The sequence below is a fragment of the Gossypium arboreum genome, unplaced genomic scaffold (assembly GCF_025698485.1).
Source record: "Gossypium arboreum isolate Shixiya-1 unplaced genomic scaffold, ASM2569848v2 Contig00324, whole genome shotgun sequence".
In the NCBI taxonomy this organism is placed as follows: Eukaryota; Viridiplantae; Streptophyta; class Magnoliopsida; order Malvales; family Malvaceae; genus Gossypium; species Gossypium arboreum.
Window position 1 is genome coordinate 30,232 of NW_026440440.1, and position 15,354 is coordinate 45,585.

Sequence of the window (15,354 nt, forward strand, 5' to 3'; positions counted from 1 at the left end):
TGAAGTTATGTAATTTATAATTTAAATTATTAAATTTCTTTTTACCATTATTTCTTATATTTTATTACGTTGAAAGTTGTTAAAGTATTAAATGCATAATTAATTCTTTTTATCTTTCATCCAAAAATATTATATTAAGAGATTAGATGATTATAAGTTAATTAATAATATATTAAAAATCCTATTACACGTGCATATGCATGTAGGAATTATAAATTTAGAGTATAAATGTATGTTTAAAAATAACATAAATAAATAATGAAATGTCTGATTTAAAACTAATTAATAATAATACATGAAATATGTATGATGTTAAAATGGAAAAAAAGTTGAATTTAAATTGTTTATCATAGTGTTGTGATCAATCTTGAGTTCGTGTTGAATTAACTTGTGTCACCAACTCAGTAGAACACTTAATAAATAATATAGATATACAATTGATGAATGTAATAAAGTGTGCATAATAAAAAACAAAACCAAAGCAGCGATCGGAGGAGCTGTGTGAAATTCAAATGGGAGTGTTTGACGGGTTTTAACATGGTAACAAGGATGGATGAGATATTCAGGATTGAAGCACGAGCGATTGTTGAAGGGATGAAACGGGCTTGGTTGAAAGGGTATAAACAGGTTGAGATAAATTGTGACAATGTGATGCTTATAGATACCATCTGTAATAGGTTCGCATCAATTAGAAACATTATTATAGAAGTCTGGTTAATTCATAAATGGTGTAATAAGAATTGGAAAGTGAAGTTTAGGCATGTCTTGCGAGGAAGTAACGAGGTAGCTGATTGTTTGGCAAATGCGGCAATAGGAAAGCTAAACAAAGTAGTTTTGTTTCCAGTTCCATCACAGTATGTTATACGATTGCTAGAAGAGGATACTCATGATTCCTTCTATGAAGGAAACACTTTTTTTATTCATTCCTAGCTAATTGAGGTGCTATTTTTCTCTACCAAAAATAAAAATAAAATCAAAATCAAAATGTCTAAAAATAACAAAATAAAGCTTTAACTTACTAATAAATTAAAGATTTTACTAATGTAATTGATATAGGTTCAAATTCCACCATATGTATAATTTTATTATTTTTTAGATTAAAAACTAAATTATCCTCAAATAATATAACTTATTTTAGTAACAAAAAGACGTTTTCGTAAATTCTCTGACCGAGTTGGTGACCTAATTGAAGGTGTCCCCAAATCAATAAAACACTTAATAAATAGTATAGATAACAACATAAAATGCTAAATATAGACAGGAAACTTGCAAAAATAAGAAAGAAAATTACAAGCAAACTCCTAAAGCAAGCAGCCTTTAATTGGACACCAAATAATTGGTTGATGGCTCAATTGACATAAAACGAATAAAGATTTACACTTAACTAAGTTTCATTTTTGAAAGTCATGCTTCAATATTTCAAACAATTATTTATAGAAATTAGATAAGAAAAAGTGAATGAAACAAGAAGAATTGTTTACATGTGAGGTGGTTGAAACCAAGAAACAAATATTGGACCATAGTCAAATTCCCAATTTCTAAAGGCAAATTTCTCTCCAAAGAGTTGTTATGCAATGATAAAATCCTCAACTCTTTACACTTGAATATGCTATTTGGAATTTTACTAGAAATCTGATTCGGTTCTAAGTTGAGTACTTGCTATTGGCAGCCACGAGCCAACCATCTTTGAAAAGCCAAAGATGGTTGGCACCGAAAATAAGAAAAGAAAGGCACCGAAAGTTGGGTTGAAAGTTGGTATGGGATAATTGCAATTTTGGTGCCTAATTGTATAGGGACTTTGCAAGTTGATCCCTAAACTTCAACTATAAATAGGCCTAACCATTTCTCATTTTCTCCATCTCACATTTGCCATTCTCTACTTAAGGTATTGTTATCTCTCCTTATTTGTAAATTTTCACTTGTTTTTTTGGAGTGAAATATATTTGATAGTGCCTGAGGACGTAGGTAAAATTTGCTGAACCTCGTTAAAATTTTGGTGTTCTTTATTGTTTATTTTTGCATATTTTATGAGTGTGATTGTAGTGATTTATTATGCTATTTAATTGCGATAGAAGGGATATTCTAGCTAGGAAAGACCTGGTACTTCAGTGATCCTCATGATCCACCTCCTTTTCCTGGGAATTGAACTTAGTGTGATTTTTCAATACAATAATTTACTCTTTTACGCGTTTCTGCGCAACACTTGCAATTTAGAAAGATTATCAAATATTCCTGATGGAAGATGGCCTGCAATAAAAACATTGTTAGTTGTAAACCAATATTTTACTAATGATAATATAATCAAAATTGAGAAAGATAGAGAACCTGAAAGAGAAGTATTGTTAGGATATAACTCCTTCAAGTTTGAAAGATTTCCAATCGTTATAGGAAACTTACCTTTTAAATTGTTGCTAAATAAGCTCAACTTTTCTAGTTTTAACAAATTGCCTAGAGTAGATGGGATAACACCGATGAAGTTGTTAAGGTATAAAAATAAGCCTTGAAGTTCAGTGAAGCAACCAAACCACAATGGAATTTCTCCATCGAAATTGTTGTTACCAAAGTCCAAATGTTTCAACCTATGCAAATTTGTTAACTCAATAGGTAAAGAACCATGGAAACTATTGTGACCAATGTCAAGCCAAGCAAGCAAAGATAGATTACTCAATTGAGATGGGATGGTGCCTGTGAGATCCATATTTGACAAATTCAAAGCAATAACTATATTCTGTCTAGATCCACATGTGATACCGAACCAATTGCAAACAGAGTTAGAAGTAGACCAATTGATTGTTAAGATGTTGTGTGGATCATGACTTATATGATATTTTAGAGCTAGAAGAGCTGATTGATCAGTGGTGATGTTGGGTGAACTAACAGACAAAATAACTCCAAATGTTACAAATAGCAGAAAAAACATAAGAGGGAGAAAGCCAGTTCGTGCCATAAGGTAGGATGTGGGTATAAGGCAAATCACAAGGAGAGAAATAGCTAAGTTAATACTTTTTCTAATGCTAGCTCAATATTCATTAAATAATCTGGTTCTATGGACTTAGGCACAGCATCCTTTGACTTGTAAGGATTTAGCGCAAAGTTATTGAGCTCCAACCAAAATACACGACAGAAAATGATAACCTAAAATGTAAGACTTAGTCACAAGTTTCTGTGGTGATCTATGATTGGTTCAATGGTCCATACATCCAGAAAAAAGAGACAAGGGGGGACAGAGCATGCATGACTTTTGTTGATCTAGAGTTTGATTGGAACGTGTTTGATGGACGTCGTCAACTTTGATTGAAATTATCATAAAATCTCAGACAAAATTGCAACCTCAATTTCCAATTTCATTTCATCTAAATTATTATGTTGATTGCAATCAAACATATTATTCAACAATCAATAAAACTGTTGGTATCTTCTTTTTATTTTTACTTATTCTTCACGGCTGGTCTCCGATTCCTTTTATTAACCAATATTAATTGGAAACAAAAGAACTGCGAGACAAGTTTATCAAATCTAGAATTACCGATTCACAATGCTTCGAAGCAACATGTTACGTAAATTTTTTTCTCTTTTTCTACCAGCGTTCGATGAGTCATTATAAAAGATTTTATCAATAAAAGATTAAATGAGTTTTGTTGAAATCATCTTTGACTGGTTCAATGCTCCATACGTTTAATTGTAAGACGGTGTATTAACTCATGCCCTTCATGAACAGCACCCATTGATTCATAATTTGAGAATGAAATCCGTTCAGTTTTTAGGCTTCGACCCCAATACACGACTTTTTTCTAAAAAAGGAAGGGAAAAGAATTATTAGCCATAAATTGCCATGACTTTGTTGGTTTTGACTTTTATCGGAACGAGTTTCATCAACTCTGATTGAAATTCACGTCACTTTACATTTGAGAATTTTATGTGATATATTCATGTTCACTCAATTATTAATAAGTTTACACTTTGGTTATACAAATATGAAAAATTATAATTTGATCATTTAACTACTCAAAATTGATTCTTTTAAGTCACCCCTGCGTTAACTTGCTAAGAATGTTAATGTGGGTCATTAAGTCACAATTCTCAAATATATCGTTAGTCACCTTATTATTAATAAATTCTCATTTTAGTTATCGAATTATGGAATGTTACAAAATAATTACAAATATTTTTTATTCATAATATTTTAGTCATTTGTGTTTTGACTTGGCAATAGACTAATGACATGATAAATTAACTCACATGCTTAATAGTTAATTTACTCATTGAACTATATCTAAAATCTCATTTCGATACTTTTAGAAATTTTTTAACCACCCTTGATCCAAACCAAATCCACAAAATTTTAAACATTGAAAAATTCTTGAAAAATTGAAAAGTCATAATTTGTTTTCTAAAATATAAAAATATTTTTAAAATTATAATTATACAAAAATTCTTTAAAAATAAAATATTCATAAAATTTAAAAAATTAAAAAGCGGCCTAAAATTCCAAAAATATAAAAAATTGTTTTTTTAATTGCTCCAATTTACTTCACAAATGATTGCTGCTAGAGAATTGTTTGCAAACATCAGTTCACAATCTAAACTACACTTTGCATTGTTAATTTAGCAAAAATATATTTTGCATGCTTAAAATCTCATATAAAAATTCGTATGGAGGTTCATAAATTTCATAATTAAAATTATTAAAATTTAAAAAAATCATAAAATTCTAAAAAATTCCTAAGTTTTTTGAAAAATATCTAAAATCTCATTGTTCAGCGGGACGACTTTTCATTTTATGATCATTTTTACTCGATGCTGAGCAAAGTAAATTCAAGCTCTTCTTTTGTCATTATTTTGTTGTTGATGATTGTCATTTCAAAACTAATTAAGTGAAGTTTTACCTGATGGATCATCCAAATAATTCCATATCATATTAAGAGCTCACTTAGAATATTGATAAATATACAATTTTATTTGATGTTAAAATGTCTTGAATCATACCAAATAAACTATTTGATCAATTGACTCTAAAGCCTGTTATGTTCACGAGTATTATGAGAAGGAAAAAAAAGAAGGAAGACAACAATTTATGCCATATATGCCTAGTTTGATGATCTTTATCTAATGAATTTTTAAAATTTATATTTATTTTCTAATTGAGTGATTTCATATGATTTAATTTGAGATATATTTATTTATAGTTAATCATCAAAGTATGTTTTTGCTAAATTAATGCCCGCCCCATTCTCTTCTCCAGTTCCTCCTTCGAATGTGGCATTAATGCTTAAGCTTTCCAACATTTCTTCAGCAGACTCTTGGCCTGTCGATCTTCCTGTGGCATAAATAGTTCCTCCCGACACGAATGTTCTGGATATATGGGGAAAAATCATTGGCTTCCATTTAACCTCTTCCCCGTTTAAACGCGCTCTTCTCCTTTCTTGTTTCTTATCTTTCTCCTCTTTCTTTTGTTTTGCATCTGGCTTGAATCCTAAGCCAAAGCGGTCCCGTTTGTCTGTGAGCATAGGTACTTTGACCCTTCCTTGTAGGCTTCTTCCAAGTCTTCTCCCTGGCAAGGCTCCCTTCCCAACCATTAGTTGTAGTCCCATTCTTGTGGTTTTGGAAAGTCTGGGTGTCGGGACTTTATTTCCTTCGATAACAAAGGTCGCATTTACAAACTCCAACGATCGAAAAGAACATTCTATGGCTTCATCATCTGTCCTCACATATGGTGCGTTGCTGGTAACAGATGCAATGATGTCTTCCTCCGCATTTATAGTCACCAATCGACCCTCCGTTATAAGTTTGAGCTTCGACGTAATGATGACTGATCTTGCCCGAGAGTGGATCCATGGTCTTCCCAATAGGCAATTGTAAGAGGGTTTGATGTCCATCACTAGAAATCTACCTCGACGCGTGCTAGGACCGATTTGAAGGGTAATTCAATCCTCCCCATTACTTTCCTTTCATCTGGTCAAACGCCCTTACTACATTTTGGCATGTTTTCATATGGGAACTATCCACGGGCAACCTATTCGGTGTGGATAGGGTAAGACGTTTAGTGCTGATCCATTATCGATCAATACACCCGGTAATATGTATCCCTTGCAAGCGCGTGGTAATGTGTGGCCTTTGTGGACCCCATACCTCCTGGTGGTATTTCGTTGTCGTTAAAGAAAATAAAATTGTCGGCACTGATATTGTTGACCAGGCGGTCCAGTTTGTTGACAGAGATGTCATGCGCGACGTATGTCTCGTTCGGCACTTTCATTAACGCGCTCTGATGTGTTTCTGAGCTCAAAAGTAAAGCTAGCACCGAAATACGAGCCGATTGCTTATGTAACTATTCCACGACGCTGTACTCACTGTGTTTTAAAATTTTAAGAATTCCTCGGCTTCATTCTCGATTCTGAGACTCATTGGTGGCGATTCGAACCCGACTGTCTTTTCTTTCCTTTGCTCAACTGTTGGGATCCTTTCTTCGGCAATTTTGGTTCCTGTACCCTCGGGAACATAACGTCTCCCACTATGTGTAAAAAAACCTACATCTTGGTTTTGTTGTGAAGTATTGGCCGGGCTCTTCTTTCCTGGGATCGTCACATTGCAGCTATAATTCCATGGTACCCTCTTGCTATCTTTATAAGGGAAAGCAACGGGCTTCTGGATCACGACTTTTGGTACGACTTGTGTCCCAGCTTCATTCATTCTCGGACGTGATATGATAACCACTAGGTGGTTGACTTTGTGAACATCCTTCATCGACCCCTCTTCGAAGGCACACACATCTGTTTTTCCTGGGCTCCTGACATATTTGAAGAATTTCAGCTCCTTATTATCCATTAACCCTTGTACTAGAGCCCTGAATTCGCTGCATTTCTAAATCTCATGGTCCTCTTGATTATGGAACTCGCAATAACTTTTTGCTCCTTGGTGTCTATCCCCTGAATTCTGTGTTACCAACCCTTTTTCCACCATTTTCTTCCATACTTCTTTTAGCGGAGTATTCATTTCTGCAACATTCATCTTAATTTCCTTCCCTGAACTCTCGATTATGGCATTTATACCCTTATCCCCATGATTAGGTAATGGGTTTTCTACACTAGGTGTATCATCAAATTTCACGATGCCCATGTTGATGAGTCTTTCAACCAGCTTCTTGAAAGTGGTGCAGTTTTCTATCGAGTGCCCTGTGGCTCCTGCATGGTATTCGCATTGGGCATTTGCGTCATACCATTTGGGGAATGGGGGTTGCATCGGTTTTAGATAGAAGGGCGACACTACATGGGCATCGAATAAGCTTTGGTACAATTCCTTGTAGGACATCGGGATAGGCGTAAACTGGACTCTTTCCGTGTTAGGCCTTGGGTTGAAGTCTCGTCTTGCGAAGCCCTGATGGCTGGTAGTCACCACCTTTGGTTGGCTCATAGTGACTGGCTTATTATACATGCTCGTGTTGTTCACATCGTTCTCTTTCCTTCTCGGGGTTGATCTCTTAGCACTTTCCCCTGCTTCAATCCTTCCACATCTTATCGCGTTCTCTATCATTTCTCCAGACATTACTATATCTGAGAAGCTTTTAGTAGCGCTCCCTAGCATGTGGTTAATGAATGGAGCCTTCAGCGTATTGATAAAGAGCATGGTCGTTTCCTTCTCTAAAAGAGGTGGTTGAACTTGAGTTGCTATCTCTCTCCATCTTTGGGCGTATTGCCTGAAACTCTCATTTTGTTTCTTCTCCATGTTCTGTAACGTGACTCTATCAGGAGCCATGTCTGTCACGTGACTATACTGCTTCATGAAAGCCTGTGCTAAATCCCTCCATGAACTGATCTGGTTACGACTTAGTTGGTTGTACCACCTAGAAGCGGCCCCAACCAGATTTTCCTGGAAACAGTGGATCAATAGTTGGTCATTATTAACATAGCCTGCCATTCGTCTGCAGAACATAGTGATGTGAGCCTCGGGACAGCTAGTCTTGTTGTATTTCTCGAATTCTGGGTCTTGAACTTGGGAGGGAGTACCAGGTCTGGAACCAAACTTAATTCCTTAGCGTCGATTCCACCACGATAGTCAGTGTTTTCTATTTCTTTAAATTTTTCTTCCAACCATCTACATCTTTCTTCAAGCTCTCTGAATTCTACCCTTGTCTTTCTCGCTTCTATTACTTCATCGAGATTGAGGACCACAGGGTTGGTCGGATTGTCCCGGATTAGAGCCCGAACCAGTCTGATAATTCATTTGTGCCGAGACACCGGCTTGAAATGGTTGAGGCTTGATTGTGACTGATGGCCTTCTTGGGTACACATCAGGTTGTGTTTGAACGTCCGCTGGGACAAACCCTGGAGGGTAGACGGGATCTTCGTTGTCATCTCCAGTATTGATCATGGGGCTTTTCCCTTTTTCTAATCCACCAGCCAATAGATGCGTTAATTGATCCATCATACTCTTCTAAGACTCCAGCATCTGGTCCCTTACATCTTGCTGGATTTTGGCCAGCTGTTCTTGCATACGATTTGTAGTTGATCTTGCATCTCTTTTGCATTTGTTCCAATCTCTAACCTTTGATCCATTGCTTTTGTTTTCCCTCTTGTACCGTAACGATGTTCCAGGGTAACTGCCATAATTTTTAAGGTTTCTTGTGAGTTTTAGTGCGTATGATGCAATGCTGATGCATGGATGCAATGAATGCGATGAATGCTAAAAGCGTTGATTCAATTGATTTCATTAGAGTAACTTTTCTAGAAAACAAGTTTTTTACATAAAATAGATTACATATAAGGCTTGGCCTCGATACTTAAGGCCTTGACTGTCCAAGAAGCCAAGCTAGCTTTTGGCCTCGGTCCGACTCGACTTGTATTTTAAACTTAGCACATCGGCTTGTACTGCTAACGTTTGCAAGTGGTCAGCCACTTCTCCTACTTGAGTCAAAGCTTCGCCCATGATGTAGTCCCTTCTCCTGACTTTGTCTTGAGATTGATGAAGTTGCTCCTTCCATCGCTCGTTATTTACCTCGAGGAGTTCTATCTGAAGTTCACGATTTTGCAGCACTGTTTTGAGTTCTTCTATATTCTTTTTTAATTCTTCGATTCTGTCCTGACTAGTTTTCAACTCGATTGCAAAGTTACGCGAGCGATACTGGTACAACAACCTCTCTAACTCTGATATCCGGATCTTTAACCCTTCTTTCTCATTCTGACTTTCTACCAAACTTCTTTTCAGAGCACTTTCTCGAGCTTGAGCATCGCGAAATTTTTCCTCCCACCGGTTGGCTTTGCTTTGTTCTTCTTTAACTTCATGTCGCCATTGTTCGGATGTTTTTCCTAACCCAGCGGTTCTCATTGATCTGCGCAGCTTCTTATAGTCCATTTTCAAACTGTCTAAGTCCTCTTCGGCCTTGTTTTTCCCTTTTCTGAGTCTTTCAGCTTCTAGTTTCTAGACATCGATGTCTAACCCTAACTGCATCTTTTCTTCTTCCAAATGCTCGATCCTTTTTTCTAGCTCCAGATTCTTTCTCTCGAAATCTTCCCTGATGATTTCCAGCTCAGATGGGATTACTTTCATGTGCTCTTCTATCGACTGAGGATTCCCTTGATCTGATGTAGGGATGTTGTCGTTAATCCTCTGTTTCTACCATCGGTCATACTCAGGAGTAGTCATGGGATTGGCAGCAAACTTCTTCATTTTACGAGTTTGGTTCCAGGCATTTGATATCTCGCGAACTTTCTTTTCTGTGAACGTGAACTCGCACTGGGCTAACCCGTATGTTGGTGGTGTAAACTGTCTGGATCTGTATTGTCGCGATGCAAGCAGAGGAGCATATCTGACGGCTCCCCATACTCCTAACAAGGGAACCCAATCGAAGTCTCCGCATCTGTATATTATTTCATCAAGAACCATCCATGGGGCTCTCCATTCAACATCTTCTTCTTGCAGATTTTGGAGAACCGTCATCCAATTTTCTTCTGTTACATCATCTCGCCTCGGTGTAGCCACTAACTCTTTCAGCGGAGAGTAATTTTCAGAGAAGATACGATATGAGACCTTTCCCGCTTTCCAAAAATGGCTGTGTAACCAGGATAGCAAGAGCTGTGCACATCCAATAAATCTCCCTTCACCCGCTCTTCTACAAGCATTTAATAATCTGAAAGTTTCAGCCAAGATTGCGGGTACAGGTGTGGTTCCTTTACCAAGCCTATCAAAAAGGTCGACAACAGCCTCGTCTACATGCCCCAAAGCCTTGGGGAAGATGACCAGTCCATAAATGCTCAAGGCGAAGACATCTACCCTTTTCTTCACGTCGGGGTGCGCTAAGATTAGATCCCTCAGGTTCCTCCAAGGGATGCATTTACAATCTCCTTTTGTTTGATCCGAGTTGTCACCATCGTTCGCTCATCCTCGTGATGTTCATCGACTTTTTGAAAATGTTGGAGCGTTAGCGTGTCCGCATAAATTCTGTCAACCTGAATCTTTGGGCAATGGAGCAAGGTCGTGTATTCTTCTATAGTAGGTACCAAATCTACTTTCCCGAATGTGAAGCAACTGTAAGCAGAATTCCAATATTGGGCAAGGGCTCGAAACAGGTGTTCATCTACCTTGACATCGAGCAGATAAGGTAAATCACCGTAATGACAATAGAATAGCTGTTTGACCTCATCATCCCACTGACCCCAAATTTCTTTCATTTCTTGGAGATTATTCTGAGTTACGCTGATCCGAGTAAAATTCCATAACTCGACACGCACCCTCGGTAAAGTATGCGCCTTTCTCTCGTTCGTTGTCTCAAACCCATATCCGGACAAATGCGTTGTCTTCTACTTTATCAAAAAACCCCTTTTCCATGATAAGCTATCTATTTAGGAACCGAATGCGAATCAACACCTTTTATGATGAAAATGCCATGAAAATACAATAAAAGTAAAACAAAGCAAGTCAGTAATTTATACACAGTTTAAAGCAATAAATATAGCACCTGCTCAGGTAACCACTAGGGTTTCGGAGTGGCTCTACCTAGGGTGGGTTCTTAAGGCTCGCTACATGGGGCTTAGTTCTAGAGTAAGGGTACCTGAACCAGCAGATTCCTCAATCTTCACCCATTATAGGCTCATTCAGACCGAGTTCAGTTCAGGGGGATACATTTCCCTATGGCTGCACGGAGATGAAAATCTCACGAAGACATAGGTACGGATGTATCCCGAAAGCGATCCACTATCCTGCACGGAGGTGAAAACCTCACGAAGGAGTAGTTTCTCACTTTCACTTAAAGAGGTGTGACCACAGTGGTCATGCAATGCAAAATGCAAAACTATTTAAAGACTCGAACCAACGCAGCAGGTATTGTGCCACAAAAATAGCTGATGAAATGCCATGAGAGGATCGTATTTCAAAACCAAATTTTCAATTTTCAATTTTCGATAAAAAGACAAGAGTTAATCAACTTGTGGCTTGACTCTCTCATTCGTGTCCCCAGTGGAGTCGCCAAGCTGTCGTAACCATTTTTTGAAAAAATAAAAAAACGGGAATCGACTTGGATTTTAAAAATAAAAGAACGGGAGTCGCCACCGATCCTTGTTGACTAGGTGTGATCGGGTCACCTCGTTAAAATGGTTGTTTTTAATAAATAGCTTGATTTATTTAAACGACAATTTTGGTCTACGCAAATCAAGAAAACAGGTTCGGGAGTCGGTTACGCACGAGGAAGGATTAGCACCCTCGACACGCCCAAAATTGGTACCTAGTTGATTAATTAGTGTCTTAATTACCGAAAATTGAGAACTTGAAAGACTTTGATATACGATTCATTTTTTATAAAATAAACATTAAAACGTTAAAGACACTCTCGTCCCGAGGCAATGATACGTCATATCCAGTGAGTTAGGATACGACATCTTGAATTTCTGAGAATGAGTTTGCTTTTTATGTAAAATCGATGCATTTTAACTTATAAAAGGGTATTCGGTTATTTAGAGTAAACGAGAAGTCGAAGCCAGAGAAGTTAGGGCATGTTTCTCAAATTCTTCAAATATCGAATATTGCCTTTAAAACAAATTCTTCTTTCAAGGTGACAAAAATGTCGTACCCGGTAAGTTAGGGCACGACGATTCGTGTCTCCGAGAATAAGCATTTTTCTAAAACTCGTATCGTGATTTAAAAGAGTATTACGTTACTTAGGTTAAGTGAGAAAAATCGAAACCCAGTAAGTTAGGGCACGATTATCTCAAATTTCCTAATAACGGATTTCGCTTTTATGTAGGAATTTTAAGATATCGGGTAAAAAGTATGATGTGATTTGTGGTGGAATATAAAAGCAAATTATAGTATTAATAGTAATGCACAATAATGAGTGTGACAATGTCAATGACAATAATATAAGCGATTACGATAAAGAGGACATAAATATAAGGCTAATGAGATGAATACGTAGGAAGAATGAAATAAGCAAATACTTAAATGAATAAATGAGCAATTATAAAACATGACAAGATAAAAGTGGCGATGATGATGAAAATGATAATGATAGCAAAAACATAAATAATAATAGTATGATACGTAAATACACCTAGATGTATTAAAATATATATGTAATAATGAAATGAAATATATCTGAAGTATTAAAGTATATGCATAATATACATATATACATATAGCAATTATGATATTAAAATGTATTTGCAAGGGATATATATATATATATGAAATACATACATAATATAATCATTAGAAATTATACATAATATAGTACTGATAAAATGATGCTAATGCTAATAATCATAAAATATTAATAAATAATAAATATAGCATAATAATGGAAACATGAATAGATAAGAAACATAATAGATGGATAATAAGAAAATAAAAGTATAATAATAATTATAATACAATGGAAATAGTACTTACAAAGATGATGATGATAATAATGATATAGAAATACCAAAAGTAAATATGATAAATATTTAATTAAAGTAATACGAACAATACTATGTATATATATATATATATATATATATATGCATAAAAGTATGCATTAATATATGATAACAATAATAATAATAATAATAATGTTAAAGTGCAAAAAGTAAATATAATATGATAGTGATATTAAAATAAAGTAATGAAAATGATAGTTATACACAAAAGAAATGTATATATGTACACATGCAATAAAGTATATATTAATAGAATAATAATAACCATGTAAGTGATAAAAATAATAATGGTAATAATATTTAAAAAGTATGTACATGAATAATAATAAAAGGTATGTATACATATAATAATAATAATAGTAATTAGAATAATAATAGTAATGATAGTATCAAATAATAGTAATAATAATAATATTAATAATAGTAATAATAATAATAATAATAATAATAATAATCATAATAATGAGGATAAAATGATTACAATAATATATTAAGCAACAAATAATGATAATAGTAATAATAAAGAAATGGGACTAAATTATGAAGAAACAAAAGTTCGAGTATAGATTTTAAAATAAAAATAGCGAAATGCGATTGAAGGGCTAAAATGAATCGCAAGCGAAATACAGGGCCACATAGGAAATTAACCCATACCCATAAACGGCACTGCTGGTGCTTAGCCATTTGAGTGGTCTAGGACCAAATTGTAACAAAAACAAAAGAAGCGATCAAATTTAGAAATATCAAAGAAACGAGATAGGACCAGATGGAAACCAGCCTCAAAAGCAGAGGGACTGAGAGCGTAAATAGAACCTCAGTCCCAAAACGCGCGGATCCTTGGAACAAGCGGGTCGGGTCCTCGGGTCAACTTCCAAACGACGCCGTTTTGGATGCTAAATGTTAGCCCCAAAATGATGTCGTACTAGGGGCTTATAAAGGTCAATTTTTTTGGAATTTTCATTTGGTCTGAGTTTAAGAGGAAAAAAAAAGGAAAAGGGAGAGCTTTTTTTCTCTGGACGAATCCAGAACCAGTCAAGAATCCGGCCGCTCCCATGGTGGCTTCACAGGTGGCCACCGTGAACGGTGGCCGGAAATTGCCTCGAGGTAGAATTTTCTCCCCTTTTTCGTCTTCTATATATTTATATTTAATATGTAACACCCCAAACCCTACCGGACGTTATGACCGGATCGATCGCCACATTGATGCGTTCAAAACATTCCGTATTACTTAGTTTGGAAAAGTGAGTTGGTGTTGTAAAGACACTTTTAAAAGTAGGTTAAAGTGAATGGAAGTCGTGCACCGGTAGGAAACCAGAAGAAGAGGAGGTGAGTCTGTCGATCGCTAAGTACCAAGCTCCTTCGGATCTAATCCTAGACATGCACACCGCCATTGCCACACTCTAACATCTCGTATAATTTTGAGAAAACCGTTTGATTATGACCATCTTAAGAAAATGATTAAGGTTGCAAAACGTTTGCTTAAAATATTTATTTTCTTGGGAAAACATTTACTTTGCGAAACTTTGCGCGTCATCGTGATCTTTTTAAAACAAGTAGATTTTATAAAGCGAACCCTAGTGCTAACCAGTTTAATAATCCCCAAAATAAAATCAATTAAAAAGAGCGGCCTTATTACAACTTTAAGCATAAAAAAAATAAAATAATCCAAATTAAAGGCTAAACTTATTTAAAATCGGCAATTAATCCTCATGGCCACTCTGAATCCCGCCTACCCAAGTCCACCAATTCTAGGGCTCACCGCAAGGATGGAAGAGGAAGGGGTGAGTTTGGGAAAACTCGGTGTACAGAAACCCATCCAAAGCCCAATTCAGCTCGAGCCCATTGGGCCTAAGCCCTATTCAGATAACGATACATAGTAGGTCAAGCCCTTTTCGAATCACATGAGCAAGGCCTTAGCCCTTTTAACACAACAAGATGGCCCATAGGCTCGATTCGATAATATGAGTAACAACAGTAATAATGAATGCAAGCCCATCTGGGAGACTACTCAACCCACCAACCGCTACACCGCCTGCACCAACCCTACACACCATGTGGGAATATCTCAACCCACCCAAATTTACACACACAGCTTTAAAGAACGCACTCAAATATCAGTAAGTTGAGGCAAAGCCTCCAGTACGTGGATGAACCACTTTCAGTACTTCCTCCATTGATACCCCAATCCCATGCAACAGATATTAATAAAAGCATATCATGTAAAATACAACATTAATCAATCATGCAGTTCAGCCATTTTAAAACCCTAGGGGTATATCGGTAATTTTGCTCTTTAGGGGTAATTTCGTGATCTATGCTACTACACAAGCTAATTCAGTAATTTTTATCAGTTTTATGTAGTTTGATTCCACCATCTACCTAACAGGCTAATTTGCCCCTCTCTTACCCATATTGGTCCGTAAGCCCATTGGGCCCAGTTTTGGCCCATCGA

At 36.1% G+C, this 15,354-nt stretch overlaps 1 protein-coding gene across 1 annotated transcript; it reads right to left on the reverse strand.

The window, feature by feature from the left end:
* Positions 1-2,182: 2,182 nt before the first annotated feature.
* On the reverse strand, positions 2,183-2,947 carry LOC108472310 (probable leucine-rich repeat receptor-like protein kinase At5g63930). Its single transcript, XM_017773809.1, has 2 exons — positions 2,398-2,947; positions 2,183-2,247 (listed from the first exon to the last, which is right to left on the reverse strand). Exons 1-2 carry the CDS (start codon positions 2,945-2,947, stop codon positions 2,183-2,185), a joined length of 615 nt encoding a protein of 204 aa, XP_017629298.1.
* Positions 2,948-15,354: the final 12,407 nt, after the last annotated feature.

Coding starts and splice junctions, on each gene's coding strand:
- LOC108472310 (XM_017773809.1), bottom strand. CDS start 2,947: ATGGCACGAACTGGCTTTCTCCCTCTTATGTTTTTTCTGCTATTTGTA. Junction 2,248..2,397: donor ATTTAGCAACAATTTAAAAG/GTAAGTTTCCTA, acceptor TTTTTATTGCAG/GCCATCTTCCATCAGGAATA.